Source organism: Psammomys obesus, unplaced genomic scaffold (assembly GCF_907164565.1).
Source record: "Psammomys obesus unplaced genomic scaffold, mPsaObe1.curated_primary_1811, whole genome shotgun sequence".
In the NCBI taxonomy this organism is placed as follows: domain Eukaryota; kingdom Metazoa; phylum Chordata; class Mammalia; order Rodentia; family Muridae; genus Psammomys; species Psammomys obesus.
The window spans coordinates 1,765,678-1,782,239 of record NW_026594143.1 but is presented as its reverse complement, the minus strand read 5'-3'; the positions used below and the strand labels follow the sequence as shown (position 1 = coordinate 1,782,239).

At 45.3% G+C, this 16,562-nt stretch overlaps 1 protein-coding gene and 1 non-coding gene across 6 annotated transcripts; both read right to left on the bottom strand.

Moving 5' to 3' along the window:
* Window positions 1–1,192: 1,192 nt before the first annotated feature.
* On the bottom strand, window positions 1,193–9,553 carry Maged2 (MAGE family member D2). 5 transcript variants are annotated; one of them, XM_055617944.1, is made up of 13 exons: window positions 9,443–9,553; window positions 7,867–7,933; window positions 7,010–7,504; window positions 6,089–6,397; window positions 5,910–5,973; window positions 5,573–5,652; window positions 5,056–5,150; window positions 4,344–4,423; window positions 4,208–4,250; window positions 3,816–3,878; window positions 2,351–2,465; window positions 1,493–1,946; window positions 1,193–1,325 (listed from the first exon to the last, which is right to left on the bottom strand). In XM_055617944.1, exons 2-12 carry the CDS (start codon window positions 7,909–7,911, stop codon window positions 1,500–1,502), a joined length of 1,836 nt encoding a protein of 611 aa, XP_055473919.1. In that variant the 5' UTR covers window positions 7,912–7,933; window positions 9,443–9,553; the 3' UTR covers window positions 1,193–1,325; window positions 1,493–1,499. The 5 variants fall into 5 exon arrangements, with proteins under 5 accessions (XP_055473919.1, XP_055473921.1, XP_055473918.1 ...); XM_055617946.1 differs by lacking the exon at window positions 9,443–9,553 and adding an exon at window positions 9,370–9,436; XM_055617943.1 differs by lacking the exon at window positions 9,443–9,553 and adding an exon at window positions 8,818–8,883.
* Window positions 2,600–2,726, bottom strand: LOC129684726 (small nucleolar RNA SNORA11). The gene has a single exon (XR_008721390.1). It is a non-coding gene; the product is annotated as a small nucleolar RNA SNORA11 (small nucleolar RNA).
* Window positions 9,554–16,562: the final 7,009 nt, after the last annotated feature.

Sequence of the window (16,562 nt, the reverse complement as noted above, 5' to 3'; positions counted from 1 at the left end):
TGGGACTGTTTGTCATAGGAATGTTGTTGTCATAGAGATGGTGATGGATTCTTCCCAGAGAAAAAGGAGGGAAGACCCACAGACTCAACTCAATCTCCAGTGGCCTTTGTGCCATGTTCCTCAGTGTGCAATGGCAGGAACTACCTTTAATCGCAGGAGAGAACTTTGGGTTTCTTGGCTCACAGTGTTCCCCTCCATGCCCATTCTTGTTTCTATACAGGTGATTAGATGCCCGTATGGATAGCTCAATTAACACCCTGGCCTTCCAAGCCATCATCTTCTTAGACATAAGCACTCCACTGTGACGGAAACTTAAGTTCTCTCCCTACCTTTCCCTTAAACACCTGGAATACAGTCAGACATGCAACAGCCACCAAAGATACTTATTCAATTTGGCGCCCCATTGAACTTAAGACTCCTCCTCACAACCCCCCACACTAGTCCTTAATCCACCTCACATGTTTTTCCACATCTGCCTAAGTTCCATTGTTCAGTTCCTTCCACCAATCTTTGTAAGTACTGTTTAAATCAGGCACTAGAACACAGTAGCCAAGATCTAGTCACACTCACTGCTCTTGGTCCTGAGTTCTTATTCTAAACCCAAAGGATACAACCTAAACCTCAAATTAAACCAATACTTGTTTTCTTGGTTCTATACCTCGAATGCCAGTCATGCTGTCTCCAGCCCTTCCTGGCCATAATCATGAGCTCTCTGCACTATCAGTATCTTCCCACATTTGACATCTCCTCTTTAAGTCCTGTCTGGACAGTGTATTCTCCCAGGCTTTCCAGCAATCCAGGCCTTTCCTCCTCTCAGGGACTGGGCTGCATGGATCAGTGTTCAACTCCCCCCCACACACACACACACTGGCTTCTACCTGGTCATGTCACACTTTTCTTCCATGGGAAAATGTTTCTTTTGTTTGGGTCTCTCTAACCATTCACTTTTCTTTACACCTTTCACTCCCACTTCTCAAAAAGGAGAGTCAGGCTCTTTTGAAACAGTGTCTTCTGAAATTACAATCCCCATGACTCTCCCCATGGAAAGCCTACCTACCCTACAGGAGAGCAGTGCGTGACCTATTCCAGAGAGATGTGCTATTTTATCATTCTCAGGAATCCAACCAATGAGATGGAAACTTTGCCAATGGTTCTTAAAATGTGACAGTCTACCAAATAAGCAAGAAACTCAGAAATGGCAAATTGATTTAATACAGAGTGTCGACTTCAGTTGATTGATAGTGGCTGCCTAGAGTGCTGGGTTGAGTAGGTTTCTGAGAGCGCACCCTGGCTTGAGAAGATGACGCTGGAATTATTAGCAATATCTGCAAACACAAGTAAAGGAAAATCAGTCAGTTGATATCTAACAAACAGGACACAGTAAATCACAGCAGCATATTTGTACAAGCACCAAGCTTCTCTCTACCCAGCAGTCTGATTCCCGGCCCACCCCCATGAGCCCCAGCTGCCTCACTGCCACCACGACAAATACCTGCATCTCACTTATAGGAGAAACCACAGGCACCAGGGCTGCTGCTGGTACTGGCCCCAGCTCCACTAAGGCCAGCGAAGAGCCCAAATGTGAGAGTGGCAGTCAGGTTGGAGCTGGTACTGAAGCCACCACTGGCACCAGCACTGCCACTGGCACTGCCACCAGCACCAACATTGGTACTGGTACTGGCACTGGCACTGGTGCCACCACTTCCTTGGGCTTTGGCTTTAGTTTCCACTCCTGTCTGGATCCGGGCCTTTGCCCAGGGTCCAATATCAGCTTCGTCCCAGTTGCAGGGCCCAGCAGCATTCTCAGAGCCAAGCCCGATGCCCATCTGAGCTCTAATCTCAGCCCTCGCCTTCGCTTCAGCAGCAGCCTCAGCTGCAGCCTTCAAATCTGCTTCCATTGCCTCTCGGTACTGAGCTGCCCATTCCTTGGGATCCTTCTTTTGTACCTGAAATGGAAATAATAACCCTTAAAAGGTTCACAACCAGAGAATTCAGCACCTTCTGTTGCAAAGACAGCATACTACCTGCTGTAGGTAATTTAACTGTACAGTTAGTACTACAAGTAATCCTGCCACAACCAGTCCATACCTTCCTCACCACTTAACTGGCTCCATGATTTGGACATATCACCCACCAACTTCTTTGAGGCTGCTTTCACATAGGCAATACAACAATGTCACATCAGTTGTAAGGACTAAATGATCTAGGCACTGTGCGTGTCACAGGATTTGATAACTCAGAACCTTTGAAGTATCCACATATAAACTTCAGGACACTCTAAGCATAGAATCCCCCATCACAGGGCACCGCATAACCTTCATATGCCAAGCACAAATGGTTCTCCAATTACCTTACAAGCAAACTTGAGGACTTTCATCTTGCTGGTCTCATAGTAAGAGCGTAGGCCCCAGAAGAATTCATACTCAGGAGGATTGCTATTGGGTACTCTGGCGTAGTCCAAGTACCTTTAAAAAAAGATTCAAAGTCTATTTCTAGGTCAACTGTGGACCAGTCATAAATGGACTAGATAGGCCTTCCCCCAAACACAGCCTTATCCTACTGGTCAGGTCCTAAAGCCATGTGGAAGAACTGCAGAGAAATGTGTAGGGCACTTGCTCACAGGAGGGCACAGTGTTGTGCTCCTTGTTACAATAGGCCCAGGATTCTGTTGGGTGTGTTGTAAACAGAGAGGACACTCTTCAGGGTCTCTGCTCTGAGCACACCACACTGCAAAGATTTGGAAAGAGGACTGACGCTCTGGAAAGATCCACTATTAAAAAAAAAAAAAAAGACTCGCCAGGTATGGTGTCACATGCCTTTAATTCCAGCTCCCTGGAGGATGAAATTAGATGATCAGGAGTTCAAGGTCATCCGTGTGTGTGTGTGTGTGTGTGTGTGTGTGTGTGTGTGTGTGTGTGTATGTGTGTGTGTGAAAGAGAACCCTTATTCTTGATTGACCATTTCTTTCTTTATAATCTGTCTCTGTTTCTCTCTGTCTCTGTCTCTCTCTCTCTCTCTCTCTCTCTCTGTGTGTGCATGTGTGTGCGTGTGTGTGTACTCATACTCCTAAGCACACCCGTTCCTCTATGTGAGTGCTTGCATATTCCTCTCTGATGCCAAGTGATACAAGGTAGACGCCTAGTTACAAAGTCAACAGGCCAGCCCAAATGAGTCCTTTTTTTCTTAAAATCACTTGTGGGCCATGCTCAACCACCCCTCATAGGGAACACATCCCTCCCCTGTAAATGTAAATAATATACAGTTATATAAATGAAATCAAATGCACAAGTCAGCATTCTCTTGGGTTGCCTAAGGGTAGTGCTCAAGGCCATTTTAATGGAAACTTTTTGAGAGAGGGGGGGTTTCTCTGTGTAGCCCTGGATGTTTTGGAACTCACTCTGTAGACCAGACTGGCCTCAAACTCAGAGATCTGCCTTCCTCTGCTTCTCAACTGCTGGGATTAAAGGCGTGCGCCACCACCGCCCAGCAGAAATTAATTTATATAAAGCACTACTTAGGAAAGTAAAAAAAGCCATGTTTTAAAGGCATCTTTCATTTGCTACCTGTGTATCCCAGTCTTATTTTACTTCATTAAGACTGTTTCTACACATGTACAAGGCTGTCAGCAACCCTTTTCTCACAAAGTTATTCAGAAGTCACATATGAAACAAAAATCTGTGACTGCTCCCAGAAATCACCTGCCACTAGCATATACACATGCACACCTTCAGACTACACACACATACAGCACACATCCATTATCAAAATAGACAAAGCACATGGAACACGTCAGCAACCAAACCAATATCACTTACTTTTGCTTCACAAACTCATCAGTGATGAGCTTTTTCACGTCCCCAAAGAGTGAGTGATGTATCCTGAGAACACAGAAAGCTGAATAAACAAATAAATATAATCAAATCTGTTACACTTCCCAGTTGCTGGCAGCAGCATGCCCAGGATAGAAAAGAGAGATACAGCACAGAGACACCTCTGTGGAAGCTCAAGAGATGGTGAGAGGGTGAGCATAGACAAGAGCCATTTCCACATCCATACAGGTCAGAACCCTGGGCCCACTACCCAGCCCAGTATCCCTCCTCCTCCCACCCATTGCTCCACTAGACCACCAGACTGATGCAATTCTGGGACCGTCCTCTTTTGCCAAAAGACAACACGGACAGCAAGCGCTGAAAAAGCCCAATCATACCCAGGGCGCAGCCCCAACTTGCGCAGCACCTCCCAGATGACAGCTGCAAGAGGAAGCGAGAAGGAGACAAAGAAAGAAAGTGAGCACTTTGAATTCAGACAACAGCACCTATTCAACTTCACACCCAGCCACTCACCCTCACTGGACCGATTTCCATTCATGAAGATGATGCTAAGAAGCACCATGAGGAGACCCAGCTTAGGTGAGTCCTTGGTCCTAAGATAGAAAAGTTTGTCTGTGAACCATAGGTCAAGACATAACTCATTAGGTCAGCCTCTCTTAGATTCTTCAGATACAGAGAAATTCAGCACACTCTATGGTCCTAGATACTCCAGTCAGTAAGATGGAAAACCACATGCTACCCCTACCTCGGATTAGGAGAACATGGAAGAAAGCCTGTCAACCGAGGCCATGTGGCATGCAGTCAACCAGAGTCTTTTCTTTCTCTCCCAAAGGCACAAACGCTCCTGAGAGAGTTCTTGATGAAACCCTAGTGACACTCCTGCTCTCAAGCATCATGGTCCACACCAGAAATCCCTCCATCCTTTGAGAGCTGCCCTTCCACAGTCAGGCCAGGCACTCCGTAGAAGACACAAGTAACAATAGGCTGATTTCCTGGGAGTTTGTTGGAGAGAAAGCCAACCTGACAGCAGGAATTCCCCACTCCAGGCTCTGAAACCCTTCTGTCAGTCATAATCTGGCTCCACTACTGCCCACAGGCATCCAGCCATGTGTAGGAGCTGGGACAGGGCCTTTTAGGCCCTCTTTCCTGAGCTGCTAAGAGCATATGAAGAAAGGGATAGATGGAAGCAGAAGCCCCTCCCAACCCTAGCACATTCCCAGCTTACGTTCCCAGTATGCCTGCATCAGTGGGCTCTAAGGTACTGAGAAGAATGTACAAGTGGTCACTCTTGTCAATTTCTTTCAGTTGGATTCCAAATACCTGTCAAAAGGGAGAAGAGCTTATAAAACCATAAAACTCAGCTTCCTGGGGATCCTGTAGCTACTCTTATAGCTAAGCATGTGTGTATGTGTGGGTGTAAGAGACAGAGAAATTCATAGAATCTTTGTAATCGGTGGAAATTTAGGGAGACACAGAGGTGAACATCTGCAGTACTCTGACAGTGTATCTAGCAGCAGACAGAAGACAGAACTCAGCTGCATAACGTTAGTACTAGCTGTGTTTCCACCACTGACTTGCTGTGTGGTCAGTGGCTATCTCTCCCTAGGCCACCATGTGCTCATTTACAAAGCGATGGTAATGTAGTTAGTCTCTGTGCTTCCCCCGCCCCAGGAGGGTGGTCATATACCTTTCTTCTGTTTAAAGTTTTCCTGGAGCACCCCCCTCCCGGGCTGCCCCTTCACCTTCTCCAAGGAATAGCCTGCTCGTTCAATGATTTCAGGGTATACATCAGTATATTCTTTGATGATGTCCTTCAGCATATCTGCAAATGGAGAGTGTTGCAAGCATGTATACTGTAAGGAATACCAGGCGACCCTCATGCTCAATCAATAGACCCTTTGTTGTCCATGCCAGGGGTGGCATAACCAGGTTTGGAGCTTATCAATAGAGATACCACTCTTGGGAGACTTTGGGAGAAGATACAGGAGGAGGAGGAGAGTGAAGAATGTTCTCAGTACATTGGAGAAAAGACAAGAGAAGGCAGAGCTCAGAAAAGGGAAAGTGTTTTTAGGACTCTACCTGAGCGCCTGATGGGAATCTTTGTCTGATCTTTAGCTAACAGGTACTTCACCAAATCATTTGCCTAGGAGAGAAGGAAACGGTGAAAAGACTGAAAATATAGTCGCAGAAAACTCCAAAGACAACAGAGATGTCAGGCAAGGCAGTGGGAAATGGGGATGTAGGGATGGGGTTCATACCCTCCCCTGTAAAAGAGCCACATCTCTGGCTGGGGGTGCTTCAGGTTCTTGGGATGACTGCAGCTTGGCAGCTCTTCTTCGGGCCTTGCCTCTCCGTGCTCTAGGTGACCTCAGGGACAGCAAAGCTCTCCGAGCCCAAGCAGCCAACCGAGTCCTTGATGCCCTGCGGGCCCAGAAGGCTATAGGTCCCCTTGAAGCTCTGCGGGCCATGGAGGCCATTAGGGCCTTTGAGACCCTTCGACTACCCGTGGTTTCTGAAGGCTGACTTTGATCACTGTTGCCATCCTCTTCCCCATCCAGGTGTTTCACCTGCATTCAAAAAGGGGACAGTCAACATCAGCAAGTGATGCGAGTGATTCTCTCTTCCAGCTCAGTCTCTTCCAGGAATCACCCCCAACCTCATCTCTTCTGGGATATATCCCCTAATGCTGCCCTTGCTTCACTGGACACTAAGCCATCCTGAGTCATGGGTTTTATCACTGTCTAACAGTTGGGAATTTCTTCCCTGACTGGATCAGAACAAGTCAGAAGTAAGGCCTGAGGCCTTTCATCTTCCTACATCCAACACTGATTCTTCTTCTACCACCCTGGACTAGCCCTGGACAACAGTTTCCTTCTCTATCACAAGGAGTTATTTTCAGATATGGGACTACACATGTGACTGTACCCATCTCAAGGCCTACAATGTACAGCTACTATGTAAGTATATACCTTATCACATTCAGACTGCAACTATGTATATTCTTGCCTTATCTTCCCACCAGCCTGAGAGCTCTGTGGATACAAGAACTGTAACACATTCCTCTTAGTGGTCCCTTTGTCTTTCATGAGTACAGGAATCCTTTTAATGTTGGCCAAACAAATGAACCAAATGACAAGATGAATGTGAGGAAGTGAGGACGGTTATGGCAGCGGTCTTACCTTTTGGGTATTCTTGGCTTTGACCTTGGGCCGAGTATCCTGATTCTCCTGAACCTGAACAGCTGCACCCTCAGGCTCTGGTTCATCTGCCCCAGGCTTAGAGGCAGCAGCCTCAGTCTCCGGAGCCTTTGTACTGCCCTTTGGGTCAGTAACACAGCTGGCGTTTTTGGTCTGGGCTGCAGGCACTGTCATAGCCTGCAGGTCAGCCTTCTGCGTCTTGGTGTCAGCGGCTGGACTCTTGTTTACAGCTGCCAGAACCTGCTGGGTATCAGTCAGCTGTGTGGGAGGTGAGGCCTGGGTGGCAGCTACCTCAGGAGCCTCTGGAGCCTTTGAGACCTCTGTGGCCTTCGGGTTCCCAGTTGCTTCTGGAACCTTTGCAGCCTCTGAGACCTCTGGTGCCTTTTCAGGCTTTGGTGTCTCTGAGACCTCCAACTTCTGGGTCACGGTCAACAGGTCCTGCATCATGGAGCCGCTGTCCTTTTTTGACGCTTTGCCCTGCAAGGGGAAGCAGGGAAGTTCACTGACCTTCTTTCCACCCTCAACGATGCAAATGGTCCCCAAATTCTGAGGCTATGTTTCTCTAACCTGTAAAGACTCCTACCTGCACTGTGCTCTGACCACCACAGCCTAAACAGGCCTCCCTTTCCCCTGAGTAAAAAGTAATGACAGAACACGGGCCCACCCACCCTCTCTCCCTTCCCCCCTGGTCTCCCCTTCACTGGGGAGAGGGGATGCACCCAGGCAGAGCAGTGGGTGTAGAATGACAAGGATGAAAGGAGAAGCTCCAAGGATTTGGAGCAGCAAAAGGGGCTGGAAAGGCAAAACAGCAAGAAAGAGGGGGCACAAATCGGTCTTACCTGAAAGCGAGCTGGATCTGCACCACTCTCGCTTGTGTCAGACATGTCTCAAGTTCACCTGGCAAACCTGAGTTTGAAGAGAAGGCCTGAGTCAAGTGGAGAGCCCGTTGAACGTCGTCTCTCTTGTTCTGCCTAGAAGCTGATCCTCACCTTCTATAGGGCCCCAATGTCCAGCCCCTTCCTGAGCCCCAACCAGTAGGTTCTCAGATACAGAAATTCAGTCTCTAGGTCTCAGTTCTCTGCAGCCGCACCCTCCCCTCCTCCAGGAAGATGTGCCAGCGCGGCAGCTCTGAGGACCCCGCCCCCTTTTCCCAGCGCCCCCCCCCCCCAGCCGCAGGACTAGAGTGCGCATGCGCGTCTGCTGCAGCGCCCTTTCAACCCCGCCTGCTTTCCCAGTACAAACCTGTTCTTTGAAGTCCACTGTGCACATGCGCATTCAGCAACTGGCCCTGTCTCTGTGCCAGCCCTTCTCAACACGCCCCTTTCTAACTATACATAAAGCGCATGCGCAATAGCCATGGTCTCAGTCCAGCACCCAGCCCCTACACACGCCTCTCTCCAAGTCCGCAATGCTGTTCGGCCCCGCCCCCTCCCCAACAAGCCTTCCTTCCAAATTGTCGCAGTGTCTGGTGGTCTCAGCCCCTCCCCTACTCACATCCACCCTATCAGTTTCACAGAGCCTCCAGGTCCCGCCCTTTATCCTAACACGCCCCCTCCAAACGGTAAAACCAAAATTGGTTTGGCTCCTTCCCTGTAACACCCCCTCCTCAACTCGGTATTGAACTAGTGATTCCATCCATCTTGGGCCCAGGCAAACGGGGTCCAGTCCCTCCCCTTCCTAGCTGGATGGATTCGGTAAGATTTGGCTCTTAAGACAGGTTTTCTACAGATCCCAGAGGGTGGGGCCGACCCTTATCTGGCTCTCATCTAAAGCTAAGGCCCATAGCTCACCTCGTCCTCCTACAGTTCCTGAGTGCGTCCACTCTCTACAAGCCCCTCCGAAAATCAGATACTGCCCTCCCCAGTAAAGGCCGGAAGTGGTCCCTCCCCTTTCCGCCTCCCTAGGGGTCCTCCATCCCAGCCTGTCTACCCTTCCCCCCTCAACACTTCTTATCCACCCCCTCGCTATTCCCTCTGCCTGACTCCTAACTCTCTATTTCCCATCGCATTTTCTATTTACCCTACAAAATCTCTTCACATTCTTTACATCTTCCTCTGTATTACCTATGCACACCTCTCCCCCCCCCCCCCGGAAAATGTTCCTTAACCCTTCTCTGCATCACCTATTCTTGTCTCTAGATCTCGTCTTCCCCCTCACATTTCCCTGTATTCCTCCTTCTCCTCCCAACATGCACAGTTCCCCCTTTTCTCCCCTGCACCTCCGCTAGTCTCTGCTGTCCAGTTCATATACAGCCTACTACTTTCTTCGTCGTCTTCATTCCCACACCACACTAAATGCAGCACCTCTGCTCCAGCTACAGAGGTTAAATAAGAATTGCCCACCTGTCCAGCTGTAGGTTTCAGGAGATTAGAACCACTGTCTGGTCTCCAGAAAAACCCAGTCTTGTCCTCTCACCTTGTCCTCCAGTGAGTCTGGGATGCGTGTGTTCGTTCCTCAGTCCCTCTCGAAGTCTCAGCTTCCTAGACTAGAGCTGCAGACAGCCCAGCCCAGCCCAACCCCTTTCCGCAGACCCCTGCACCCCCGCCCCCCTTCCTCGGGGGTGGGGCAGTGGGGCCCTGCTCAATGCTGTCTGACGCCAAAGCCTGTGTTTATGCCACTGTACCAGGCTCGGTCTGAAGCCCTTCCAACCCAAACTGGCCCCACGAAAACGATTCATTCATTGAATTGATTGAGTTTATATCGTTATTTTTCCGACTACAAACGTAGTGTGATGTCGTGTGAAAATCAGAAAAATGCAGAAATATGTAACGCAATGAAGGGCTATCTTTTATCTCCTTCCCCAGAACTACTCATGATTAACATTTTGATAGACATTCCTCTCCAATTATTTTTAGTTGTAGTCTGATTATTTGTGCTTTCACCCAACATGGGCTATTCTATACCTACTGTTCTGTAACTGCTTTTTTCAGTTGTGAATTCAAACTTCTTTTCCTTCGTGCATTTTTTTAGTAGTGCATAATGTTTTCTTGTATAGGTGTCCTATTATTTATTTACTTGGTTCGGCTTGCAAGCACTTTTTGGATTGTTTCTCTTTTTTCAAACTATTAACAAACAATGCTACAAGGAACATCCTGGTGTTTGTATTGGACTCTTTTATTGATTTTTGAGTATTTGGCTGATTCAAATCATTTGAAAAAGTTTTCCCATTCAGTTAATCATAAAAAGCAATGAGTTTTATTATAGTATTTAAATATTCACCCTCATTAATGTTTCTCACCAGTTTGAAATGACACTTCTGTTACATGATAAATTCATGTAAACAACTGAGTATCTTCAAGAGAACAAGATAAAATGTAAAAACAAAGAGAAGTAGACAAAATTAGCACTAGCAAAGAGCGTGTGAATGCAGACCCAGAAAAGGCTATACATACATAAATCGTATAACTGTATAAAAACTATAACTCATGACAGTTATGGAAATAAAATCCAAGATCTTTTTAATACACAAATGGTCACTAGTCTGTTTCATGAGGTCACCTTTCCCTTTCCTAAACAAATGAAATATAATGAATCCCTGTGCTCTATGGACAATCTGACTCACATCCATTTTCACACGTCATCAAGGTAGGTTTATATATGCCTGTCTCATCTTCCATGAACTGTTCTCTCCCCCAAGTTTGTAATGTCTGTCACCCTACCACTTGCTTTCTTCCTAGGCCCTCTGTGATGAGCACATTAGAGAAGTCTCAGCTTTCTTCCCATTCTGGTGCCCCAAATTCCTATCGCTTCCAAGTTATGACAGACATCTGATACCAAGATAAAAAAGTTCTCAAACCCGAGGGCAATGAGGGACTTTTAAAGCGCCCTACAGTTAGTGACCACGTGAATGCTGTCAATGTGTGTTTTAAAGAGAAGGTCTGAGGTGTTGAATGGGGATTAAGTGTCTTCTTGGAAATAGAGAGCAGAACTATGACCTTGGTAGTTATCCAAACAAGCAGCACTTGTGGGTTTGGCCTAGAGGGTTAGCAGGGGAGAGAGTGAAGAGATTGTCGGGGGTGGGGTAGTGTGTGCATTAGGACTTCATGAGCAACTGGATTGTGGAGGGATGGATTGGAAGGAGGAGCATATTCAAATCTTGGGATCTTTATTTAACAAATAGTGTGGATGGTGACTTAGACAGGGAGTGAGAAGAAATGAAAGTTGATTTTAAGGCACCTGTGGCACATCCCATTAAAAATACCATATTTGCAGTTGAGAAAGCATGTCTGAAACTTAAGAAAAAAGCCTGAGTAGAGGGTGACAATCTAGACATTGTTATTAAACAAATGGGCCTTTAATTCACAGAAAAGTAGACCCAACAGGAAGAAAGGCATCGAACTGGAAGACACTGGACCCAGGGATCAGCCTTAGAGATCAGCAACATGTATGGATGGTATGGATGCAATAAAAGGAAAGAGGCTGTAAGGAGTGACCAAAGACAAAACGGGATTTGAAAAAAAAAAAAATTAAGCAGTAGTTCTTAACCTGTGGGTTGTGATCCGTTTTCATTGCATACTAGATATCCTACATATCAGATATTTTTCCTCACTGCAACATGAGAAACTAACTGTATTTAAGGATCTCAGCAATAAGAAGATGGGGGAGAAACAATGTTTTAAAGAATAGAAAGGTTGGGCTGCAGATATAGTTTGAGTGTTAGAGCAGGTCTCTAAACCCTGAGAACTATGCAGGGGCTGGGAAGAGAGGGAGAGAAAGAAGGCAGGGAGAGACTACTTGTTGTGAAATAAAAGGCAGAGTCTCCATATGTATGAAATCCTGATGTCTACTTCTTGACTAATACCACTTCTCCCAGCTTCTTCATACAAAGAGGCCTCATAAAAACAAGGCTGTGAGAAAGGAGTAGGCCACCCAAAAGAAAATGGTGTCCATCTTTGTAGTAGGCACCATCACAGAGGTGGCTTTTGTTCAGAAAAGGCTTAGAAAAGGAGGTGATTTTCAAGCCCCCTTCTGATTTCAGGAAGCTGAATCTTTTTTAATTTACTTTTTATTTTATTAATTCCAGTTTATTCACTTTGTATCCCAGCTGTAGCCCGCTTCCCCATCCCCTCCCTATCCCACCCTTCCTCCCTCTTCTCCTATGGCCCTCCCTCAGTCCATTTGGCAGGTCCTCCTGGCCTTCCATCTGACCCCAGTCTATCAAGTCTCATCAAGACTGGCTGCTTTGTCTTCCTCTGTGGACTGGTAAGGCTGCTCCCCACTCAGGTGGAGGTAATCAAAGAGCCAGTACATGAGTTCATGTCAGAGATGGTCCCTGTTCCTATTATTGGGGAACCCTCTAGGATACTAAACTGCCATGGGGGACATCTGTGCAGGGGTTCTAAATTATCTCCACGAATGATCCTTGTTTGGAGTATCAGTCTCAGAAAAGACCCCTAAGCCCAGATTTTTTGGTTCTGTTGCTCTCCTTGTGGAGCTCCTGTTCCCTCCAGGTATTTCTATCTCCCCCTTCTTTCATAAGATTCCCTGCACTCTGCAAAAAGGTTGTCTATGAATCTCAGCATATGTTTTGATACACTGTTGGGTAGAGTCTTTCAGAGGCCCTCTGTGATAGGCTCCTTCCTGTTCCCTGTTTTCTCCTTCTGATGTCCATCTCGTTTGCCTTTCTGAACGAAGGGTCAGGGTCCTCCTTCTTGATTAGCTTATTTAGGTGAACAGGTTTTAGTATAATTATCCTATCTTATATGTCTAATACCCACTTAAGAGTGAGTATACACCATGTATGTTTTCTGCTTCTGGGATACCTCACTCAGGATGATCTTTTCTAGTTCTCACCATTTGCCTGCAAATTTCATAATTTCTTTGTTTTTAATTGCTGAGTAGTATTCCATTGTGTAAATGTATCACAATTTCTGTATCCATTCCTCAACTCAGGGACATCTGGGTTGTTTCTAGCTTCTGGCTATTGCAAACAAAGCTGCTATGAACATGGTTAAGCAGATGTCCTTGTTGTATACTTGAGCGTCTTTTGGATATATGCCTAGGAGTGGTATAGCTGGATCTCGAGGTAGCACTATTTCTAATTGTCCGAGAAAACGCCAGATTCATTTCCAAAGTGGATGTACAAGTTTACATTCCCACCAGCAATGGAGGAGGGTTCCTCTTTCTCCACATCCTCTCCAGTATGTGTTGTCACTTGAGGTTTTGATCTTAGCCATTCTGATGGGTGTAAGGTGACATCTCAGGGTTGTTTTGATTTGCATTTCCCTGATGACTAAGGATGTTGAGCATTTTTTAAGTGTTTCTCTGCCATTCAATGTTCCTCTATTGAGAATTCTCTGTTTAGTTCTGTACCCCATTTTTTAATTGGATTACTTGATTTTTTGCTGTTTAAGTTCTTAAGTTTTTTATATATTCTGGATACAAGCCCTCTGTCAGATATAGGGTTGGTGAAGATCCTTTTTCAATCTGTAGGCTGTCCTTTTGTTCTGAGGAGTATCCTTTGAGGAAGCTGAATCTTTACTCCCCAGTAAACTTTGCAAAACCATAAAGGCTTACATTTCTACTATGTGAGCATCTGTCTCATTGGCCAGAACATAATATTAAGTAGTAAGAAAGATAACTTACCAGAGGCAAGCTTTTCTCTAATGGATGTCCAGTACAGAGGGGATTTGAGCCCATGTCAATGGATGTCAAGTACAAGAGTTTTAACCACTATACTGCATTGCCTAAGAGGTGCTACGTCCTATATGTTTTCCGAGTGCTGTCTTTTGGTTTGAATGTTGTTTCTCTCCCAAGAGTTCATGTGCTGAAAGCTTGAGAACCAGTGGAGTGGTTTGAATTAGTGAAATCTTTCAGAAATGGGGCCCAGTGGAAGGTAACTAAGTCACTGGGCTAATCACTATTGGGAGAGATTAATGCCATTCTCTTGTGACTTATATTTCCTATAATTGTGCATGCTTATTAAAAGGCTCACACCTCACCATTTGATCACTCCTTGTTTGTACTGCTGCCATGATGCTATTTGTCTTGCTGAAATTCAGCATGGCTGCAAGAAATGGGACCAACTAATCTTGGTCTTTGAACGTGCAGCCTTGGGCACTTTGCTATAGCAATGGAAAACAAATGAAACACCAGGCTCTTCCTAAATAAGGTAAGGATATCACAGTGTGATTTTCATCTGCGGAGGCAAGTTTAACTGGATATTTCCATTTAGAAAGTGTCATAAGACATTTACATTTCGAGCCAGGTTTGGTGGTATAAACCTGTAATCACCATGTTTGGGAGGCAGTGACAAGATGATTGCCCCACATTACAGGCCAGCCTGGTTCACATAGTGAGTTCCAGGCAAGCCAAGGGCTACAGGATGAGACCCCAATTCGTGAAAAAAAATTATATTTCATTTGTGAGATCAAAATAATGTTAATATTTTATTTTTTATTAAATTCTTAAGTGTATATGGTAACAACTCAAACAAAAGAATATTATAAAAAATGGTCTTATTTCTCAACTCTCCAAGTCTCCATCCTACACTTCTGAATCCACTCTTTGATTTTTGTTTGTTTTTTAAAGTTTTCATGCAAGTATATATTGTATTGTTCATTATATTTCCCCCTACTCCTTTTCTTATCTCCTTCCCCTAGGCACTTTCAATTCTTCCTTCATATACATGATTTTATATATCTATATCCAGTCTAAGTACCACAAATAAGAGAAAACATATGTTTTTTCTGAGACTAGTTTTAATTTGTGTAATAATATTATCATCTCCAGTTGGATTTGTTTTGTGCAGACAATTTAACTTGGTTCTTAAAGCCACTTTTTCTGTTTCACGTCCATCAGTGGGTCTCTCTACAAGTCTTGACAATAGGCTACGTTACTTTTTAGTATATAAAACTTATACAATATCCCAATAACTCCCCAAGATGGCAATGAAGATGTTCTTCCTGATCAGTGCTTCCTTGCTTTTCTCCCCACCCCACTGTAATATTAGGCATCAATCCTTTTTCTGTTATTACTTAATTTGTAACCTGAAAAAACTATTTTTTCATTATTTTCTACCCCTATTTCCTATTTTGTCCATTTTGACAATAATTTCAACTGCCTGCTTTTCATTTTATTTTTAAGCATTTTTATTTTTCAGTTTATAATATAATCACATCCTTCCCTCTTCTCTTTCCTCCCTTCATTCCCTCCCAAGTACCACCCATTTGCTTTCTTTCAAATAAATGGCCTCTTTTTAAAAAATTGGATTACATATACATATGTTTGTGTGTGTAGACACATATATCCATAAATATATAAATATAACTTGCTTGGTTGTATTTATATGTTTTCAGGAATGACCATTGGTATGGAATAACAAATTGGTGTGGTCTTCTCTGGGGAAGACTGTTTCTTCCACTCTCAGCATTCCTTAGTTGGTTGTAGTTCTTTGTCTATGGTTAAGGCCTCAGGACTTTTCCACCTTCTGTGAAATATGTCTATTGGGATCTTCCTTGTTCATATCATGTTTAGGTAGTCATGTTGTTGAGAGACATAATGGGCCCAGTTTCTCTGACATTTCTAGGAGGATATGCTACTCCCTATTTCTCGGCTTCTTACATTCTGTCTGGTCCATTTGCTGCAATGATCCCTGAGCCTTGGGTGGAGGAGTTGTGTTGGAAGTGTGCCAGTTAGGATTGGGCTCCACATCTCTGAATTTTGATCTGTTGTGGTTTTCTTTAATGATCTTTTCTCTGCTGCAAGAAGTTTCCTTGAGGAGAGGTGAGATCTACACTTATCTATGAATATAAGTACTAAAAGACACAATGCAAGTTTGGAAAGGAGGGAAACAACAAATAGCACTGCACATCCATGATATCTATGAACACAACATGTTCGGCTAGCATGGTGTATTAACCTGAGGGTGCATGAATACACTGGCAGTAGCCACCAGCTATCTGGGGAAATCAAGCCTGGTAGTGGAAACCTAGCCAGCCACCAGGGTCTAATGGAGTCATGGATCTTGGTGGAGAACCTACAATCACCACTTTACTTAAGCTAGCGTTATCTATAATGGTCTGTTTTTACAAACAAAGATATTAGACTGTCCAAGATGGTGGCAACCAGTGTGTACCTTTTCTGAAGGGCAGAAGATCTGAAACTCCAAAACTGGTGAGTGGATGGGCACCCGAAGCCAGAGCATCGACTTTGAGGCTTCCCAGGCTAGAGGGGACAACCATTGAGCTGAGATAGATTGGATCCAGCCCCCACCCCCACCACTCATCCCCATCCCCCTCACCTCCAGGGTCTGAGAAAGACAAACTCTCAATCCCCTGCACTTTCTGCTACACCTTTGCACTGCAGCAGCCGTGGGGAGTGCATAGCCCCAGGTACTAGGCTCTTCTTCACTCTAAAGGCCAAACAGGAGACCCCAAATCTGAGAGAAGAAAATTGTGGGCTCTCTGAGACTAATTCATACTGCCTGTGAGTGAGTTTGCTGGCCCTCTGCACTTTCCACACACATGCCTGCAAGCGAGTGCTTCTGTGAGAGAGTGCATGCAGAGCCCCAGATCAGGGTCCCTCTACACTAGCA

Excerpts from the sequence above, each read along its gene's own strand:
- Maged2 (XM_055617944.1), bottom strand. The coding sequence starts at position 7,911 with ATGTCTGACACAAGCGAGAGTGGTGCAGATCCAGCTCGCTTTCAG. Across the intron at positions 5,974-6,088 it reads TGGCTCTTTTACAGGGGAGG|GCAAATGATTTGGTGAAGTA; the intron begins GTATGAACCCCA and ends CTTCTCTCCTAG. Across the intron at positions 1,947-2,350 it reads TCCTCAAGTTTGCTTGTAAG|GTACAAAAGAAGGATCCCAA; the intron begins GTAATTGGAGAA and ends TTTCCATTTCAG.